Source organism: Chelonoidis abingdonii, chromosome 9 (assembly GCF_003597395.2).
Source record: "Chelonoidis abingdonii isolate Lonesome George chromosome 9, CheloAbing_2.0, whole genome shotgun sequence".
Taxonomy (NCBI): Eukaryota; Metazoa; Chordata; order Testudines; family Testudinidae; genus Chelonoidis; species Chelonoidis abingdonii.
Window position 1 is genome coordinate 14,891,697 of NC_133777.1, and position 19,323 is coordinate 14,911,019.

At 43.8% G+C, this 19,323-nt stretch overlaps 1 protein-coding gene across 3 annotated transcripts in view; it reads left to right on the forward strand.

Moving 5' to 3' along the window:
• The window catches only part of TECPR1 (tectonin beta-propeller repeat containing 1), a 31,114-nt gene extending 12,571 nt beyond the window's left edge, over positions 1-18,543 (forward strand). The window contains exons 9-24 of one of the 3 annotated variants that reach the window (XM_075069226.1): positions 15-544; positions 1,525-1,670; positions 2,673-2,828; positions 3,393-3,542; positions 4,349-4,506; positions 6,193-6,320; positions 6,624-6,726; positions 7,437-7,533; positions 7,978-8,057; positions 8,566-8,622; positions 10,810-10,984; positions 12,933-13,068; positions 13,836-13,928; positions 14,814-14,920; positions 15,353-15,472; positions 16,458-18,266. In XM_075069226.1, coding sequence (XP_074925327.1) covers positions 15-544; positions 1,525-1,670; positions 2,673-2,828; positions 3,393-3,542; positions 4,349-4,506; positions 6,193-6,320; positions 6,624-6,726; positions 7,437-7,533; positions 7,978-8,057; positions 8,566-8,622; positions 10,810-10,984; positions 12,933-13,068; positions 13,836-13,928; positions 14,814-14,920; positions 15,353-15,472; positions 16,458-16,655 — 2,434 coding nt within the window. In that variant the 3' untranslated portion in view covers positions 16,656-18,266. Of the gene's footprint in view, positions 1-14; positions 545-1,524; positions 1,671-2,672; positions 2,829-3,392; positions 3,543-4,348; positions 4,507-6,192; positions 6,321-6,623; positions 6,727-7,436; positions 7,534-7,977; positions 8,058-8,565; positions 8,623-10,809; positions 10,985-12,932; positions 13,073-13,835; positions 13,929-14,813; positions 14,921-15,352; positions 15,473-16,457 lie in introns of those variants that run through there. The other 2 variants (XM_075069224.1, XM_075069225.1) reach the window with 2 other exon arrangements.
• The last annotated feature ends 780 nt before the right edge of the window (positions 18,544-19,323 follow it).

The window sequence follows — 19,323 nt, forward strand, 5'->3', positions numbered from 1 at the left end:
TGTTTGTCCCTAAGCGCTGGCTGTTTCTTCAGTGATGACATTAGGGAGCAAATGAATTTGATCGTTCAGAGTGATGCAGACATTTCCTCTGATACCAAGAGCCAACAGATACAGCCAAACCTTGCCGACACGCCTCTGTCAAGTGCTGCAGCTAGCATCAATGGTAACAACGTGGGAAGCCAGTCACCAGAAGCGAGTGCAAACTTGGCTTTGGATCCTCTGGACTCTGCTCCTGAAGAAGCCAGCCCTGCTTCAGACAGTGGCGAGAAGGCTGGTCCCGAAAAACCCAAGTTCTCTGCTGACCAGGATCCCCATCCTGCAGAACTGCAGTGGACAAACATTGACTTAAAGGAAGCCCATAAAAAACCTCCGCTCTCCACCAGCACCTTCCCGGAGACATCCAGCCTGTCCTCCCTTGGCATGTTCTCAGTTGGAGTCGAAGAACATTATGACGCTGATGAGCATCCGTTGTGGGCCTGGGTGTGTGGGGGAGGCTGCCTGGTGGATTCACACAGCTCACTGAAATGGTTCACTCTTCAGTCAGGTACTGTCAGCTCAGCATAGCTGGGCCTTGATCCCCACTTGGCCTAATGATGCTACCATAATAAGATGCCTTTTTTTTTTTTTTTTTTTTTTTTTTTAAGCACGGTATGTCCTTATCTCAAAATAATCCCTCCTTCCAGCCCACTCATATGTAGTATTCTGCATGCCAGTTACTCTTCACCCCAGAAGGGAGAGTATTTCCGGTTGTGCGTATCTTGCTGTAAAGCACTTTATGAACATAGTTATTGACTGTTTCTCTGCATGTTTGGCAGAAATGTTACACAGGGAATAATCGAGTTTGTCGGAACTCCACACACCTGTTTAGCTCTCCATTGTGTTGAAACTGGAGCTCAGGATAAAACGGCTCCTGGGTGTGATTGAAAACTAGTCAAAAGCAAGTTGTGGAAGGAGCCTGTTTAGAGACAAATACCACAGTGCCTTGTTGGTACCATAGTCCTTGTGACTCGAGAATGAGATATACACTATCATCAGCCTTTCTAATAGTAAGAGGAATTGAAAGGTGGTTTTCTCAATGGGACCCCAGCCTTGACTCTAGGAGGGGTTAGAACAGGGAGGCTTCTGAAGAAAGTGAAATATGGTCAAATTTCCAAATAAACTGGTTGTCAAATTAATGAGTATGTGATCTCAATACCTAGCCTTGTCTTACTGGTCATCTCAGCTCTGTATCAGAATCTGTAGAGCGTATGGTCATCTCTTAGGAATATTCATGTGCTGCTTTAGTGGAGAGATATACGGAGAAGTTTATGATAAGTCTTTCAATCCATTTTCTATGCACCATTTGCAGTATTCTCACCGGCCTTTTGGTAATGCCACTGGGACTAGTGTGTCCATGTAATAATGGTGTTAGACCAGAGGTGTTTGGCCCAGTGTTGTTGAAGTGGCAGATTGTGTCTTGAGCATCTAATACTTCACAGAATTGAGTTTAAAGCTCACTCGTTCATCACGTTGGTTCTGTTCTAGGTCTGTTATCCTCTGTGCAGTCTCTTTCCCTGTCTATCAGTCCGGCGCAGACAGCAGCGTGGCGAAAGCAGATTTTCCAGCAGCTCAGTGAAAGGACCAAGCGGGAACTGGAGAACTTTAGACACTATGAACAAGCTATTGAGCAGGTAAGTGAAAATCCTCCGTTTCCTTCCCTCTAACTGTGATCATGATTTAACATCTGTCAGGATTGGGTATCCGTGATGGTACTGTCCAGTGTATGGCCTGCAACCTACTGTAATCAAGCATTGTATTTTTGCCCCCATTCATATTTGTCCATTACCACAGCTCTTAGAGCAGCTTTCCCCAGGCACTCCAACTGGAAACCCAAGAAGCCATTAAACCTCTGGCACAGCTGCTCTTGTAGAAAAGTTCCAGCTAGTACTATTAAAAAAAAAAAAAAAAAAAATCCTGGCTGACTCTGTTGCACTTGTTCCTGAATATGCTGAAATTCCTAATCCAGGACGCTTTTAAATTGTGTTCAATGCTTGTGAGCTATTGCACTGCACAAATTCAGGACCTTCTATTTGCACGAATATCCTTATTACTTGGACTTCAATAAATGAGTGAGCTTGTTCTCTGTGAACACTAGGGGGCATAGCACAGCTTCTATAAGTAGTGCTTATAATATCAACATCTGAATAACCAGATTTCTAGTTAATATTTCCCTTTGATTATCATACAGAATTTCCTTGGGCTCTTAGATTTCATTCAGGATTTTGGCCCCTCCTTTTCTAAGACTTGAGTTATCCAATATCACCTGTTTAAAGTATTAAAATAAAATTTGTTTCAATATAGAACAGTTTGGTGTATGCACTTTCAATCAGTTTTAATAGATGGTTATGTTAAAAGCACTTAAACACTAGAAACACTTTTTCTAACTCTAACCCCAGTTAGAAACAACCTGCTGTATTTTCCCAAGTCAGAGAATCTCTCTCTGATTTTGAACTCTCTGAAGGGGGCATCTCACCTCCCTGCCATGGAGTTTTGTTAGCCTTCATCTGATGACATTATCTTCTGCTTGTCTCAAAGCTTCTTGATATTGTATAGAAAGAATGAGCAGAAATTTTGGGGAGAGGAGATCAAGAAAGCTCTTCGCAGCTTCTTGTAACCCTGTGTTTCTGCCACAGTCTGTCTGGGTGAAAACGGGGACCTTACAGTGGTGGAGAAGCTGGAAGCCTCATAAATGGACAGACGTGCGAGTGGCGCTGGAGCAGTTCACTGGGAACGACGGCATGCGAGACAGCATTCTGTTCATCTATTACATGTATCATGAGGAGAAGAAGGTGCATTGGAGTAGCGCAGTGCAGTCCTGGTGTCCTATTTGACAAGAAGAAAACCATGACTAGATTGGGATGGGCATTGTGATACAGGGTTTCTCGTCTAGGTCACCACTTCCAATCTGGCCCAGACCAGTAGCAAATTAAAAAGTGTTTTCTCTCTGCTGGGTGTCTCAGGGTCCTGTTAGAAGTAATCCTACTCTCAGTGGGCAAGCCACCACCAGGTTGACACCAATTAGCCATCTTGTTGTCAGCCCAAAGACTGAATGGTCATGGAGGAAGAACCAACCTTTGATACCTAGCAATGGGGCCCTCTGAGGTAGGGTTGACACACACTGGCAGAGTGATGTAGTGGGGGTAGATAGGACCTCAGTCATCCAGTGCTGTAAGACTCTCCCCCGGTTTCACAAGCACTCCCAAACACAGTGAGGGTTTTCTCCCAAGTAGAATGTTAGTCCTTCTGCCATCCTTACCAGGGACTGTTTGTGAAAGGTCTCCCTATTGTGTTGGCAGTGGGGGAGGCTTAATGGGAGTTTGCCATGTTCACCAGTATCCTTTGTATTGTGCCAGTACATCCATGTGTTCCTGAATGAAGTCACCATCCTGGTTGAAGTTCTGAATGATGCCAAACACTCCTTCGCTCTCTACACGCCCGAGAGGACAAAGCAGCGGTGGCCAATTCGTCTAGCAGCCACCACGGAACAAGAAATGCATGACTGGGTAACTCTGCCAACTTTCTAACACAGTCTGGTTACTTCCTTAAATCCTCGTTGGTGGGAGGTTTGAGCATCAGGTTTGCAACCTCTGGACTCTTTGCCTATGTCTGCAGTAGCAAACACATTTGGGAGGAGATTCCACTGGTGCAACAAAAATTCAGCCCAAGTTTACTTGACAACATAATGAAAACACCTGCAGCTGCGTATCATCTCTAGGGCTCGTGCCAGTGTGACCAGGGTGCAACTGACCCCATGATTACTCTTGTGGGATTTTTGTCCCCTTTAAAATCCCCTAGTGTGGACAAGGCCACAGGAACTGTGGCAGGATTAACTCCGCCCTGCCCTTCTTTGAAGGCAGACAAATGGAGTTGTGTGTGATGGGCAGGGCTACAGGCATTCAAACCGTCTCAACTACTTAGGTTTGCTCAGCTCTTTGTAGATATCCCACTTCTTATAAACCAGTGGGACAAAACTTTCCTTCACTGTTGTGCATTGAGCTGTCTATCCACCTGATGGCGTCTCTATGGCACACAAATGGCTGCATTTCAGCAGTGGTCAGAGGGAAGGAGGGAGGTGTGTGTGTACAGAGACCTTGCGAAGCACTCTGGGGATCCTGAAAGACAAATCATGCTGATGGGAATGAATCTTGACACCTTTGATCTGAACTCTGCCTTTTACAAATCTCCAAGATGGACTAGCAATGAGGATAACCGCCTTTCACTAGCACTAGATGACCTACATTAAGCGAAAACCCCTTGTTCACACCATGAAATGCACCTCCTCGCTCTTTGTTCCTTCCTTGTATTGTAGCTGGCTTTGCTGAGCATGTCCTGCTGTGAAAGCAGACGGATTCAAGGCCCTCCCTCCCACCAGGCTATCTGGTCTGTTACCTGCAAAGGAGACGTCTTTGTCAGTGAACCATGTCCTGAATTGGAGGCCACATCACACATGATGCCATGTGACCAAATGTAAGAAGGTTTTAAAGTTCCCCTCACTACTGTGCATTTCAAGCAGCCAGAATTTTCTTTAATTCCATGTCAGTAGTTATGTGGTCTATTGTGTGGAATGCGTTGTGTGCTGTAGATGTTATCTGAAGACGAAGAGAGACATGGAGTTCCCTTCATTTTCATAAGTGAGATGAAGAAGTTTCCTCAGGCTACATTTTGATGTTCATATGCTCAAGGTGCATGTTCGGAGCCAGATCTTGCAAGGTTTCCTATCTGATTTTCATTGGGATGACCTGTAAGACTTGCAGGGTCGGGTGCTAAATTCTCCTACACAAATTAGTGGATGGCATTTTAAAGTAAATGAAACATTCCATTTATTAGGGCTCAGATTTGAATAGCACCCAAGTGAGGGAATTCTGAATCCCCCATGCAGTGGCAGTAGATGCTCTCTAGTGAGGATAGCAACTAGGTTTCTATTTTAAGTATGATACTGCAGCCTTGACCACTGTAGTCCGAAAGCAAAGAGGCCCTTAACCTGCCAATTTTGAGGCAGATTAAGGCCAAGAAGAATTTTCGCTATTATTTGGAAGTGACTTGCACAAAGTGTTTCTGAATTAGGAACCCCTAAAAATCCCTTGGGTATGTCAACAGCGCAGCTGGGCAGGGTGATTCCCAGTGTGGGTAGACAGACTGGCACTAGCTCAGCTCCAGCTAGCATGTTAAAAATAGCAGTGTGGTGAGAGATTGCAGCATGGACGGCAGCTCAGGGTAGCTGCTGGAGTCCAAGCCCGCCTGATCCCTTAGATCAGACCCCAGGTAGCTAGCAGTAGTCTGTCTACGCTAGGTGGGAATCATACCTCCCAGCTGCAGTGTAGACATAGCCTCGGAGTCCTAACGGTGAGGTGAGTGGGGTTCCACTGAGGCCATAAAGCTTGCCAGGTTGTTGCTGCCCTTATCTACTCCTGCACACTTCTTGATCTGTAAAAGCAGGTCTTCTTTTCTACCCCCCAGAGTCCGCACTGGCATGTTCCTCTACAGTCCCTTTGCCTTCCTTACTCTTCCCTAGAGACAGACAGACAGACATACACACACCCACCCACCCACCCACCTGCAGGGCTCCAGGTCCCCAGGAAGGGATTTTCCTTTGCACACCTCCTCACATCTGCAGACATGGGGGTCCATCTTGAGTAAGAGGAAAATAATACACTGCACCTGTAGAAGATGAGGGAATCCCCTCTGACCTCCTGCCTTTCCCCAGTCCCATATTAGGACCATCAATCCATGTGTATTAAACCAAGGAAATTCCTAGAGGAAAAGCTTCTGGGCGAAGTGAACGCTGAGGGCAAATATCCACAGCTAACGAGTGAAAATCCCCACCAGTGCATCAAAGCTAACTGTTCAAAACAAATGCAGTGGATCAAATCAGGAAATTCAAAGTTAAACTTACACATAAATGAGGCGTTTGACAGGCTACAAACTCGCAGCTGAGGTAGCCAAGCTGCCTCCACCCCCTGACAGTAGTCAGTCAAAAGGAGCATTCTTAACTGGCATCAATTGCCTTCCCCACCCGTTGGACAGAGGCCCAATGAGCTAGTGACTGAACGGGCCTCCTACCCTCCCTAAGTCAGGGCTGAGGCGCAGGGAACACATGCTGTTACTGACTCCACTATGGAGTTCATGTAAAATGTTCTCTCTCCCCCCATGCAGGTTTTGGCGTCAGATTGGAGGGCATCTCCGCCTGATAGAGTGTAATAGCCATGGAATAGTTTGGGGCATAGGTTACGATCACACGGCCTGGGTTTATACTGGGGGATACGGAGGTGGCTTCATTCAAGGTAATGACACACATTTATTCTACTTGAGTGTATACGTTCCCTGGTTAACCTCCTGCGTGACACCAGCAGAACAAAAACTTTCAATCCCCCATCTTTGTATTGTGTCTAGTCTGTAGAATGAGGTGATGGGCATATCCCGTCTCTGCAAGGGAAGCAAGCTGTGCATCTTAATTTTGTACCTTTGGCTCAAAAATGAGCAATAAAAAATGCATAAATGTTCCACCTGGCAAAATTTTAAGCTATAGCAACTTTCTTCTTTAACATTTAACTTTGCTTTTAATCCAAGTGATTTATTGCCTGCAGGATTGGCCAGCAGCACTGATAATATTTACATGCAATCAGATGTGAAATGTGTTTATATCTATGAGAACCAGCGGTGGAATCCAGTCACAGGATATAGCAACAGGCAAGTGTGTGTGTTTATAATGGTCAAGGGAAATGTCAGGGTGTTTTTTAAACTTTTATTTCACATGTTGTTGTCTCTAACATTTAGTGCCAAATTGAGATGGAAGGCACATGGGCTTTGAGAGGCTAGATTTGTCAATGTTCATTAAAGGATGCCTTTGTAGTCCGAGTCCTGCAATGCATTGCACACCCCTGGGAAGGCACAAAACCTACCTGCAAACAATGCATTGAAGGATTAAGGTAATAGATTGTAAGCTCTTCAAGTCAGGAACTATGTCTTCTTGGGTGTCATGGAGTGCTAAGCACAACGGGTCCCTGATCCTGAGCAGGGCCGCTGGATTCTGCATTTAATAACAATATTTAATAATCATCTAAAGACATTGGGTGGAAGTGGAAGTCAGTAAATCTCTTGGTGGTGGGTAGGAAAGGTTTTTCCACCAACCTTTGAAAAGCAGCAGAATTCTCAAGATTCACCCTCCTGGTTTTTAAATGCAAAATAATCAGTTTTTTGAGATCTTCGATTAGTGTTTGGCAGGCAACTGAGCTGCAGAGCAAACCTGTTTTATTTCAGTCCCTTCTTCAAGAGAGTCTAGTGACTGAAGACAGTGTTCAGTGTCTGGACGTGGGAAGTGCTAGGGAGAGGTGAAGAGCTTTATCTTTTACCCTTCTCTCAATGTCGCTTATTCTTTATTCCTTGTACGTGTGTTGCAGAGGGCTGCCCACAGACAGGTACATGTGGAGTGACGCATCTGGCTTACAAGAATGCACAAAAGTTAACACAAAGCCTCCATCCCCGCAGTGGTCTTGGGTAAATTTTGTCTTGAAATAATTATTTTTTTTTCTATTTTTTATTTAAAAATAATAAAGGATGGCCTAGTTGCTTGGGCACAGAACGGAGGTGTCAGGAGACCTGGGTTCCATTCCTGTCTCTACTGCTGACCTGCTGTGTCACTTTAACCTCAGGTTTCCTCATCGGTACAATGGAGATGATCTTCCCTACATCCTAGGGATGCTGAGAGGATTTATTGCCCTGTCCCCAATCCAGTTCCTCTTTGGGTCCTTTGTGAATCCCACCCTGAATGTTTTTAAAGTCCCTGGGGACCCAGGATGGAAGGTGTTCTCAACAGGCAAAGCTGTAATATAAATAAGCAATTACAATACAGAGGATGCAGAAGAAGAGGTAAAAGGTGATCTCCCAGCTATGCCTTCACTTTCTGTTGTGCTCCTGTTCACGTTATCCTTCTGATTCTAGGTGTCTGACTGGTATATTGATTTTAACATTTCCAGTGGAACTGATCGGGAAGGCTGGCAGTATGCGGCAGACTTCCCAGCGTAAGGAGTTACCTTCTTGTACCTAATAAACTTAGCCTGGCAGGGCCAGGCCAACACCTGATTGGCTACAACCACGCAATTATTAAACCTAGTTGATTTGCACTTCAGCTTTGCTTTAATGGTGGCATCTGTGCCTTGATTCCCCCCTTTGCAAAATGAGGGGGAGAGCTGCTGACAATCAGTGTTTGAATACTTTATCGATTTGAAGTATTACTGGCCATGGTGTTTGGGGAGGAGGGGTGAAATATAAGTCCCACACAACAAAATAAGGGCTTGCCAGTATTGTAAAGCAGGCAGGGGAATCTCCAGGGTACATAGTTGTTTTCAGTTGCAAGCCAATGCCTGGTATCCTCACAACACTATGTGGTGTGAGGGAGAGCTTTTTACAGAACAGTTGCACGGAAAATAACGCTGGGCTGAAGCAGAGTCAGCACTGACAGGCTGTTGCTGAAATGTGAGGTATTTCCAAGTCCTCTCAAACTTGCATAAAACCACGTATCTTTGGCAGATCCTACCACGGCCACAAGACGATGAAGGATTTTGTACGGCGAAGACGCTGGGCCAGGTAAGGGATTAAGTTTTGCATATAAAGTTTAGAATTCAGACATGCTCCTTTCTTAAGAGCAAGCTGTTTAGTCCCTTAAATATCTCTCCATTAACAAAGGGCAGCAGCACTGAAACCGGCGCTGAAGAACCCATCTCCAGCAGGGGAGCCCATGGCTTTAGCAACCACTTAAATTGCATTTTTTCCCCCAGCCTTTGCACACAAGTGTCCCAACGTTCCCATTGTGACTGTGTGAGATCTTTAGGTAAAAGCCCTCTCATCGCAGTTCATATTGCGGTTCCTGTCCCAGGACAGATCGCCCCAAGTATCCCCTCGTGGACTGCAGTTCTATAGGCAGCTGGCCTCAGTATCCTCCGTCAAGGGGCTTCTGCAAAAACTCAAACCCTTGTGTCCATTCATAGTCCTTTTCAGGTTCTGGTTTATTAAATAAACTAAAAATTCAAAATAAAGCTTTTGTAAGCCATTTATCCCCTTATTAGGACACACTCAGGCCTTCCCTACCATAGTGTCACTTCCCCAAGTCCCAGGTGTCTCTGCTGGAGTCTACTTTCACCCAGCAGCCTCTGTACTCCAGTTCCCTGAGCCTCCTTCACTTACTGCTCATTACAGGGGACTCAGGTAAACCCCGTTCAGATGTGTCTTAGTAACCAGGGTTAGCAGGGCCCAGGTCTCTAACCCTTAAAGGGGCAGACCACCCTTTTATAGCTTCCTTTATAAATTATAAATGATCAGGAGATGTTGTTAAAGAGTCCGCCAAGCCAGTAGGTTGTTTGTAACCATGTATAACACATGCCTCTTATGCTTAGATTGCAGGCCCTTAGGGCAATGATTGTCTTTTTGTTCTGTTTTGTTTGTACAGCACCTAGCACCATGCTCTGACTGGGGCTCCTAGGTGCTCCAATATGCATAACAATAGGGCTTTAACCCTCGTACAAATGGAGTCCTAATATAAATGTGACCAGCACCACCTACTTACTAGGCAACTGCTGACCTTCCAGCAAGGCTTTACTGTAATTGGATGGAACCAGAAAAAACCAAACCGTCTCTGTATCCTGCCTTGAGCAGGAAGCACCCCTGCACCCTGCTCTTTCCCAAGGGAACCTGGGGCAATTCTGAATCACTCTAGTTTTCCTCATGCACTTTCTTGTGCTAAGCTATCAAACACCTGTACTAATGAGGCGCTATGAGCCTACAAATTAAAGACTTTGATGTTTAGTGCTTGTTTTGTGGCTGCAGAGACAACGTTTTAGGCCTCGAGCATCTCTTCCTCCCGCTCAGCGAGGCCCTGGGGCCACAAACGGTTCTGCTGTATGTCCTGTAACAAATTGAACTAAGTACTGATGCCAAATTTCTCAACTTGCGTCAGTTGTTCTAAGCTTTGAGCCCAAACATTCCTCTTTCAGTTGCACAAATTACAATTGAAAACAAATAGGGGATTGCTTAGGGCAAGATCCTGCATTTGTGGGTTGGAGGAGAGAGAAATTCACTGTGTTCCCGGGCTGGCTGCAGGTAGACATTCTGTCTGTGGAGTCTAATGCATCCTCCCTAATTTGCAGTGCTACTTATTTCTCCTGGGAAACTAGAGCAATGAAGCTTTCCGTAATGGCCCATTAAGAGAGAACCTTTTTCTGTACTGCTTTAATGGATGGCTGCCAGCTCTTAGCCAACAAACATGCCTCCCTCTCTCGGGATGCTTTGTGTTACCTTCAGACAGTCCCCTTTTGAATCAAGTTCAGATGTCACTCCCATTGCCAGTACAGAGGAGAGAATGGACCAGCTACAGAGTTCTGTTCTCAGCAATGGATTCCCCCACAAACACGAAGTGCTCTTCTTTATCCCGAAGTTCTAGGCTAAGTTTAGACAAGTAGGAAGCAAAGTGGAGTACAGCACAGACTTCTAAGAGGGCCTATTTTTTTCTTTATTTAGTTACACTTGAAAAAGAAACCCTGATAAACCTTATCCTGTCAGTGCTTCAGAACTCAACCTGGAAACACAAACCGGGTTGGTGTCAACCCCCTCTCAAACTGAAAATATTAGTTGTATATCTCTGGTTTCCATAGTACCCATTTAATGAAAGGATTTGGGGATTTCCCCTGCCCTTATGTTTGAGTTATTCTGTCAGCATGAGCACAGACTCACTCACAGGAAGTGCATGCTCCTAAAGGGTTGTGGGGTTTTTCTCTTTAGAAAATGTAAAATAATCACCAACGGACCCTGGCTGGAAGTGCCTCCCATCACCCTGTGGGACATCGCCATAATCCCTAGTATGGCGGCAGACAAGGAAGAATTGATAGCACTCTGGGCCATTAGCGACAAGGGAGACGTGCTGTGCAGACTCGGAGTAACGCAGCAAAATCCAGCTGTAAGACTTTCTCCTTACTGCCTCTCTCATACAAGTGTAATTTAAAGTGCATGTGTGTAGCGTGTGTGCACATGTTCTTGCTGTGCTCCCTCAAATCACTTCACTGGGTTTTGTCTCGTGTAAAACCCCCATTAACCTACCCCATGTGTCTCTCTAACACCCCTTTACTTTACCTCCCCTTGAGTTGCGGAGGGGTCTGCTCCTTCTCTTCAAATTATTGATAGCATGTCCATCTGACTTAGATATTAAGCTGCTTAGGGCAGGAACGTGGCCAAGCTGTGGCCCCCCATATAGAGCCCACTGAAGTCAACGGGAGCCTTTCCATTAACTTCAGTGGGCTTTGTATTGGGCTGTGTGTTTTTTTGTTTTTTTTTTTAATAAGGAGCCATGCAAATCTGTTGTGCCTAGTATGCTTAATAGTAGGTTCACATTTACCTACAGGCTATAATAGAGATTACAAAACAGTAACCTCCATCCGCTACAGTACTTATGCATCCCTGTAATAGCAGCTGCCACCCATGTGCCCCCTCCTGGCCAGGGGTACCTCAGTTTCCCTCTTCTTCAGGGCTCCTTAATAAACTCTGCAGACAGGCTCGTGCTGGAGATGTGGATTAGCCCTCTAGCCACCTCACAAACAAACTTAACCCTTCTGGGAGGGTAACAAAGAAACAACTCAGAAGTCCCAACAAACAAAAAGGTAGAACCACCTTTTCTTCAGCCTACCCCTGGGCTGTGTTTCCAGCCCCTTTCGAGCAACCTTTGAGTCTTTCCCCTGCTCTGGTATAAAAAAAACTCAGCCTCTAGCCTGATTTCCCCTGGAGTAATGTTGTCCTGCAGCCGCTCTGGTTCAGTGCCTTCTCTGGCACAGAGCAGCCAGCCTGACCAGTCACCAGACTGACCTCTGCCCCTTAATAAGGCTCAGGTGTCTATTAAAGCATCACTTGAGTCCCTGAACCAGGCCTCCCCTCTAGCTCTATAGCAAGGCCAGCTGCCCTCTATTAGGCCTGATTGTGAGGCTCTTAATGAGGCACAGGTGGGCTGGAGCAGCACCCTCTTAGGCTATATCTGGGCTGCACCCCATTGGGGGCAGCATGTAGGATAGGTGTAGCTATAGACAACAGTGAAAAGCAGGCTGTGTCCCCACTGCAGCATGTAGCTACAGACAGCAGAGGGAGGCTCTGGCAGGGGGCAAGCCATGGGGAAAGGGTCTGGCAGCGGGGAGGGCACAGGACCCGACCCAACACTAAAAATAGTAGTGTAGATGTGGGAAGCGCTGCTTAGGTGTGTGGAGAGCCATATGGGGTACATAATCTAAGGTTCTGGTGTGCTTTTATTCTCCTAAGCTCTTCATACCTGAGCTGGGAATGGAGGCTGCCATGTATGTACCCCAGCTGCTGCAATATAGACATACCCTTAAAGGGCCCAGTCCACCCTGTGACACTCCCTTTGACTTCAGAAGGATGCTTGCATGTTTAATGTTAAGCATGTGTAAGTGCTTTACAGGATTGGGGCCAAGTGTGCACAGTTTTTACACAAGTCATATCTAGAGCTTGTAGAAATTTTTCCTTTTTTTAAAAAAAATGTAAATGTAGACATCTCGAAACTTTGGAAAAACCAGTATTAAAAAAAATCTTCAAAAATTGTTCACTAATGTTTCCTGATTTTATTACCAGTTCTATTTCAAGAATTGTACTGTTAGGTACACCTAAAGGCATGGGGCGCTTATAGAAAAGTCCCATAGAATTGAACGGAAGATTACATCCCTGCTTTAGCGTAATCTAAACAAACCAGGGAAAGGGCCATTGTCTGTTAAGCTATATAGGGTTCAGAACCAGTTGCATTCTGTAGGATTTTTCCCCATCAGGTGCTGATCAGCCAGCTGGCACGCTGTGTCATTCAGTTCTGCAACAGGTGCGAATTTCCCAAGCCATTCTTTGTCATTCACTAGGGAACATCATGGCTTCACGTGGGAACAGATCAACCCTTCATGTCGGTCTCAATTGGGGCATTCCACCAAGTCTGGGCTGTTGCAAGAGATGGCTCTACCTTCTACCGGGGTTCAGTGTCTCCAAAAAAACCTGCAGGTGAGTGCTGTGGAACAGAGCAGGTCTTCTCACAGCAAGGATGTAGTGAGCTGAACGAGCACAGGAGGCGACGTTTCAATCTCGCCACTGCAAAGAGTGTGAGGCTGATGCAAAGTAAACAGCTTCCTCCTCACTTATATTAATATGCTTAGGACGCTTTTAAAAGTTAGTTCATGTTTACAAAACCTTGAGATGAGTTTCTTTTTGTTAGCAATGTATCTGGGTAACTTCTTGGAAGCCCAAGAGAAGTTTTACCAGCCTTGCCCACAAAGAAATGCCGTTTCACATGGGTCAGCAGCATTCTTCCTTAAATTTCCAGGCCAAACTCCCTTGAGAAGGATAGGGAAGATAATAAATATTGCTTTACATGAAGTAGGTTCCCTCTCTTTAACTATTCTGTGCCTCACTTTCCCCATCTATACAATGAGGATAATGATACTGACCTCCTTTGAAATCTGCCACTGAAAAGTGCTATATAAGAGGTAGGTATTCTCACTGTATATAATTCAAATGGAGAGGATTAATGCTTTGGGTGTGCTTGACTTTGAGACCGGCATTTTTCATGTCAGCTGGTCATTTTGTATAGACAGAAGGGCTGGAAAGCTTCTTGGTTCCCTGTGCTGTGAGTCACCATGCCTTGGGGTAGGTAGGTATTTCTAATGCTGCTACCCCCATGGTGTCTGAACACAAAGCTTTCTTTGGCCTATTACAATACTCTTCTTACTGCTGTTTTCTCAATGCCTCGTTCATTTATTTCCAACTTTTAGGAGATTGTTGGTACCATATTCCTTCACCTCCAAAACAAAAGTTAAAACAAGTCTCAGTAGGACGGACATCTGTGTTGGCGGTAGATAAAAATGGTGAGTTTTAAATGACAAGAACTCAGAAATGAACCAGAGATCTGACTGCTTTAAAACAAGATTCAGGGCCACCTCCTCTGCCAGTGTAAATTGGCATTGCTCCATTGAAGTTAGTGGAGCTATGCTGGCTTACATCACCTCAGGATCGGTTCCTCTGAGTGTTTAGAGGGAATAGCCTTGCCTTGGCACAGTGATGGACTGGGTGAGGTAATCACTGTCTGACTCATAGGATTGTATTTGGTAACATACAACATGGCTAGTGCCATAGATAACATGGACACAGCATCTATGACTTTTTTTTTTTTTTTAATATTTGTTGGATTGTCACAAAGAAGAAAAATCACATCTCTTACTGCATCTGAGGAGCTTTGCCAGAAACCCAAAAGCATGCAGATCTGCAGGAAGAATGCCTTGAAGTGAACCATGCACATCATCCCTAACAAACAAACTGGTGCATCATCATTAGTTAAAATTAAAGGCTCCTTCCACAGAAGAAACAAGCCTTTAACTCTGCAGTGTCCTGTCTGAGAGAACTCCCTTTCCATGTTGCATTACTTCTGTACCAATGGTGTGCATGGATCTTTGTAAACCTATAATGCATGGTCCTTTCCCCAAGGAGCTTTACAAATTAGGGAGTGCACCATTATTCAGGAAGGTCAAAATAGGGTAAATAGAGAATATTAAGTTCCACACACTAGTGAAAAGTATAACAGGATTCCATAGAAGATAAGGAAGCATTAATTGCTGATCTCTTATGAGGTTTAACTCAACAGTGCAGAGTTCATGGCTTTAATGCAGTGAGCTCATCCTACACAAGCAGAACTCCTGAATTCTGTCTAAAAGACCATCCTTTCCCTTCATAGGATTTAATTGATCTATTTATAGGTAATCTCTGGTTCCGTCAGGGAATCACACCAAGCTACCCTCAAGGATCTAGTTGGGACCATGTTTCAAATAATATTCGTAAAGTTTCTGTGGGACCCCTGGATCAGGTATGTATTTAACTTTGCATTAAACTAGTTATGAATGACATAGTGAAATCATCAGTAAACACTGGTTTCTACTCCTGTTTCTCTCATAAGAGTGATTCACATGCTGGCATCCTTACAACCTGAAAATTAACTCTGTGAAATGGTAACACAGACTCCTGCTGTCCCACTGAGACTATGCAAACAGCATGTATTGTAAACCTTCCTTGTTAAATCTCAGTGGGAATGTTTTCACTGCTAATCTGTGTGCCTGGGTCTCATTTGTGTAGGGATGTTGGGTTTCTCTTTGCCCAAATTAGAGATGTTTTGCTCCAAGCAAGGTCACTGCATCCAGTCATTGGAGCTGTTCGTGTGATTGAGCCGGGTACTGTCATGGTTTTCATTTAGGGGAAGAGAGCAGTGTGTGAAACACATTTTATTCTCTCTCTCTTTAAGGTTTGGGTGATAGCTGACAAAGTGCAGGGAAGCCACAGCCTAAGTTGTGGGACAGTCTGTCATCGAACAGGAGTCCAACCATTGGAACCGAAAGGACTCTCATGGGACTACGGCATTGGGGTGAGTGCTAGGGGCACTGAATTGCTCTAAAGTTGGTATCTACACAGTTATAGGTGGTTGGGCACTGTCTATACAGGAAGATACACTCCCTGTCTCAGCAGGCTCCTTCAAAATTTTGGATAGATGCTCATCTCCTTGTGGAAGGCAGGAAACTGGTCTTCCGCCCTGTACTCTGAAATGGGAGCATTCCTTGTCTTGACTATCACTTGACATGGAAATGTCTCCATAGTTTCTTCAGATATATGTGTCTTTTTTAAAAAATTAATAAGTGTTATGCAATTATTGTATAGAACAGTGCATCATTTACATTATACGAATCTTTAAACTAGTGTTGGTTTTTAGTTTGAGAGCTTTGGACACAAAATTAAACTCTTTAATGAAGACTTCAGTGACAGTGTTAAAATATGTAGTTAACTGATTAGCCAAATTAAATATAATATAGCAATTGACGTGGCAGCATTTTAAAAAGTAAAGCTTCTCCGTGGTCTGTGCACGATTATCCTCCGTTGTCATGGTGCTGCACTACTCTCTGCTGCAGTGTTTGAAGTGCAGATATTTAAACAGTCTCAGTGAAATCCTAGCCTCTTTGAAGTCGATTGCAAAATTCCGACTTCAGTGCGGACAGGATTTCACCCAATCTCCATTATGCAGAATACTAATCCTTGCAGAATACTAATCCTTGTCCGGGCCTGCTCCTTTCCTTGAGCATGTGTCATACATTTTAGATGCTCTATCCAGGAGATAAGAGTCATGGAGATTTGAGCCCCAGCAGTATGTGGCCCAGGCAGGCATCCACCCAGCTCCCTCTGGGAGTTGCACATACTAGGAGGTCGGGATTTTATAAGGAGTCCTTTTTCTGAGCCGACCTAGGGGGGAACTAACCCCCTGGCAGGGAATTAAGAATAAATAGTGTAAAAACCTTCCTGTAAACAAAGCTCTGAATCAAATTGTGATGTTTCTTTTAAATTATATTAACCTCATGTAGGGTGGATGGGAGCACATTACAGTTAGAGGAAATGCAACTGAAGCTCCTAAGGCTGCTTTACATGAGACCTCTGAAGAGCATTCGGCAAACCCAACAGATCTAGAAGATGGAGAGAATGGAGGAAAGGGAAACCATTCTAAAACCACCTTGATGGTTAACGAAGGGCAAGAAGTAGACAGATATGCTGTTAATTGTTAGTATTTTCTGTTCTCTGTACACTGGCTGTTGCTCGTTTCCCTAAGTAATTTAAAGAAAAAACAAACTGTAGGACCCATCAAACTCAACCCATTTCTGCTCAGAAAAAGAAAAGCCTTCTGATAAAACTAATGCATTTTATAGAACTGGAATTTGCAATATGGGCATTTTAATATTTAACTTATTCTTACACCACTAAGTTAACAGAGTATGACTTGAGAGAACTGACACAGTTTTGACAAGAGAGACAAGGTGCTGTTTGGAGCCGCAGGAATAGCCCTGTCCCCTATTTAAAGCTGCTACACAAACTGTGTTAATGTGACTATCTGTAGAAGTCTTTCATTCCCTTCCCTACATCCCTTAACACTCACACACCTTATACGTCACTCTCTAGTTTTAGTCTTGCTCATCTTTAGGCAGGGAGGAGGATTTTAAAAATTGTATCAGTATATAGGGGATTAGTGTACAAAGAGCTCTAGTCACTGCACTAGTGTAAAACCTAGGGGCCTGATCCTTGAAACACCTATGTACATGCTTAACTTTGCTCATGTGTGTCAGCCCATTGACTTCAATGCTACCCTCGCATTGAGCGGGGATTACTTGCATCGGTAACATTCCACGTGAGTATGAGTGTTTGCGGGCAGGACTGGAGCAGAGGGAGTACACGTTACTAAGGGCCAATTTCTGGTACCCATTCTTATGCTGAGTAGTATCTTATTTCACAAGTGCTCCCACTGGCATCAGCAGAACTCTTGTGGAAGAGAGTCCTAATCTCTCAGTACGGGTGGCAGCATCTGCTTCTACATGTATCAGATATGAGGTGGAAAAATCATCTTTTTAGCCTCACTTTCAGCTCGTCCTCCAGCAACTCACAGCTCATGCTATGTCCAAGTCTCTTCGAGCAAGAGACTGGAAAAATTCCTAATTCCTGACTTTGTAGTGGTAGAGAGCTACAGTCACTCCAGTGAAGTCAATGTAGACTAGCATGCATTCAGAATGGGGCTTTGCTGTTAGTTTGTACTAAGTTATCTGTGCTGAACATATTTCTGGCTCTTCTAGTGAGTTAACACCTTAGTGTACATTATTCTTCAAAAGAAGGTCTAGTTCTGTCCTGCTTTAAAATTATACTTAATCCTAAATTCTCCTCGGAACTTCTCATTTTAAAGCCCAATGCTGCTTGCTGCCAATCATCTCCTGCAAGGTGCTGAGTGTTTAACTCCTGTTGGTTTCAGGAGGGCACTCCACAACTTACGGGATCAGGCTTTATCCATTGTAACTTAGAGGTTTTCACAGAGGGGCTAATCTTGCACACTTTGATTCAATAGGAATGTTGAGAGCAGGCTCACACCTCGAGTTTCTTAATCGTAGCACTGCAAGTTTACATTCTTTTTCCCTATATTGTGTGATTGTATATGGAGTTATTTTTATATAAACTGAATAGCAGTTTGGCATGGTCTTATGTACTGTATTTGTAGAAGTAACTATTGCCTGTATTTAATATATATATATTTTGATATTGTAATGCTAAGACAGTTTGTCCAAATGTGAAAGATTCTTAAAGATGCTACTGTCTAACCTACTGAACTTTCCAATATGTGATTATAGTTTGATTTTTACATCTGTGGTGTTCGAGGTGTCATAAGTGACATTATTTGCATTAATTCCTATAAATACTAGGTTACACACAATTCTCTAAGTTACACAGCAGTTGTTCCAAATAAACATCATTAATAGCTTTACCACATAGACTTTTAGGCTTGCTTTTTCTGTGCACTAACACATAATCAATGTCAGAAGGTCAACTTACTTTTCCTTTTGAATATCCAATGTTTACATCGCCAATGCAAGAGTTACATATAATACCGAGTCAATAAAATATACACTAATGTAATCATGCATTTTCTCCTTTTTTTTCCCCCAGCACTGCCAATCCCATTTTGTCTGTTGTACAACAAAAAGCTGTTTAAGGGAACAAATGCAAAATATAAAATCTATATTTGAGCACCAAATCTCTGCCCACTGAAAGTCTTCTTAAAGTAGAAAGTGACAGATGAAATTAAAATGTACATCAGCTCCATAACTGTGGGATAATTTTACTGAAATAAATTGAAGGTTAAAATGGATTTTGAAAAATGTTTATCAGAAAAAAGGATCCTGTTGTGAAATTCCCTTGAATTTGTCCAAGAGAAACTCTTGTCACTAGCTACTATTTTGAAACTAGGGTAGCTACTTGTCTTAAGCTACAAAGCTAACACTACTGGAAGAAATAAAATACCCTAGCAATTTTGTTCAGTGAGAAGCAGGTCATAGCTGACAGCAGGGCAGTAGTTACTGAGGGAAGGCATACCCTTCATATCGGATCTCTGTACCACTAGCTACCTGATACAACATTTACTGTTAAAGGTTATGCAGTATTGTTTGCCAAATGCTTTAATAACTTGTAATAATGCCCCTTTATTTACACTAAGATTTGAATCCAGATACTGATACACCATCTTGGCAGCTAAAATGCTGTCTATCCCACCCCATAAAAAATCCTACAGAGAAGGCTTTTAAAGTACACAGAATGCTGCTGTGGGAATCTCCATTGTAATGTACTGGTCACCGAGGAGCTTAAAAACCCCTGCAAGATTTATTAGACTGCCTTAGTGTTTGTCACTCAATATTACTT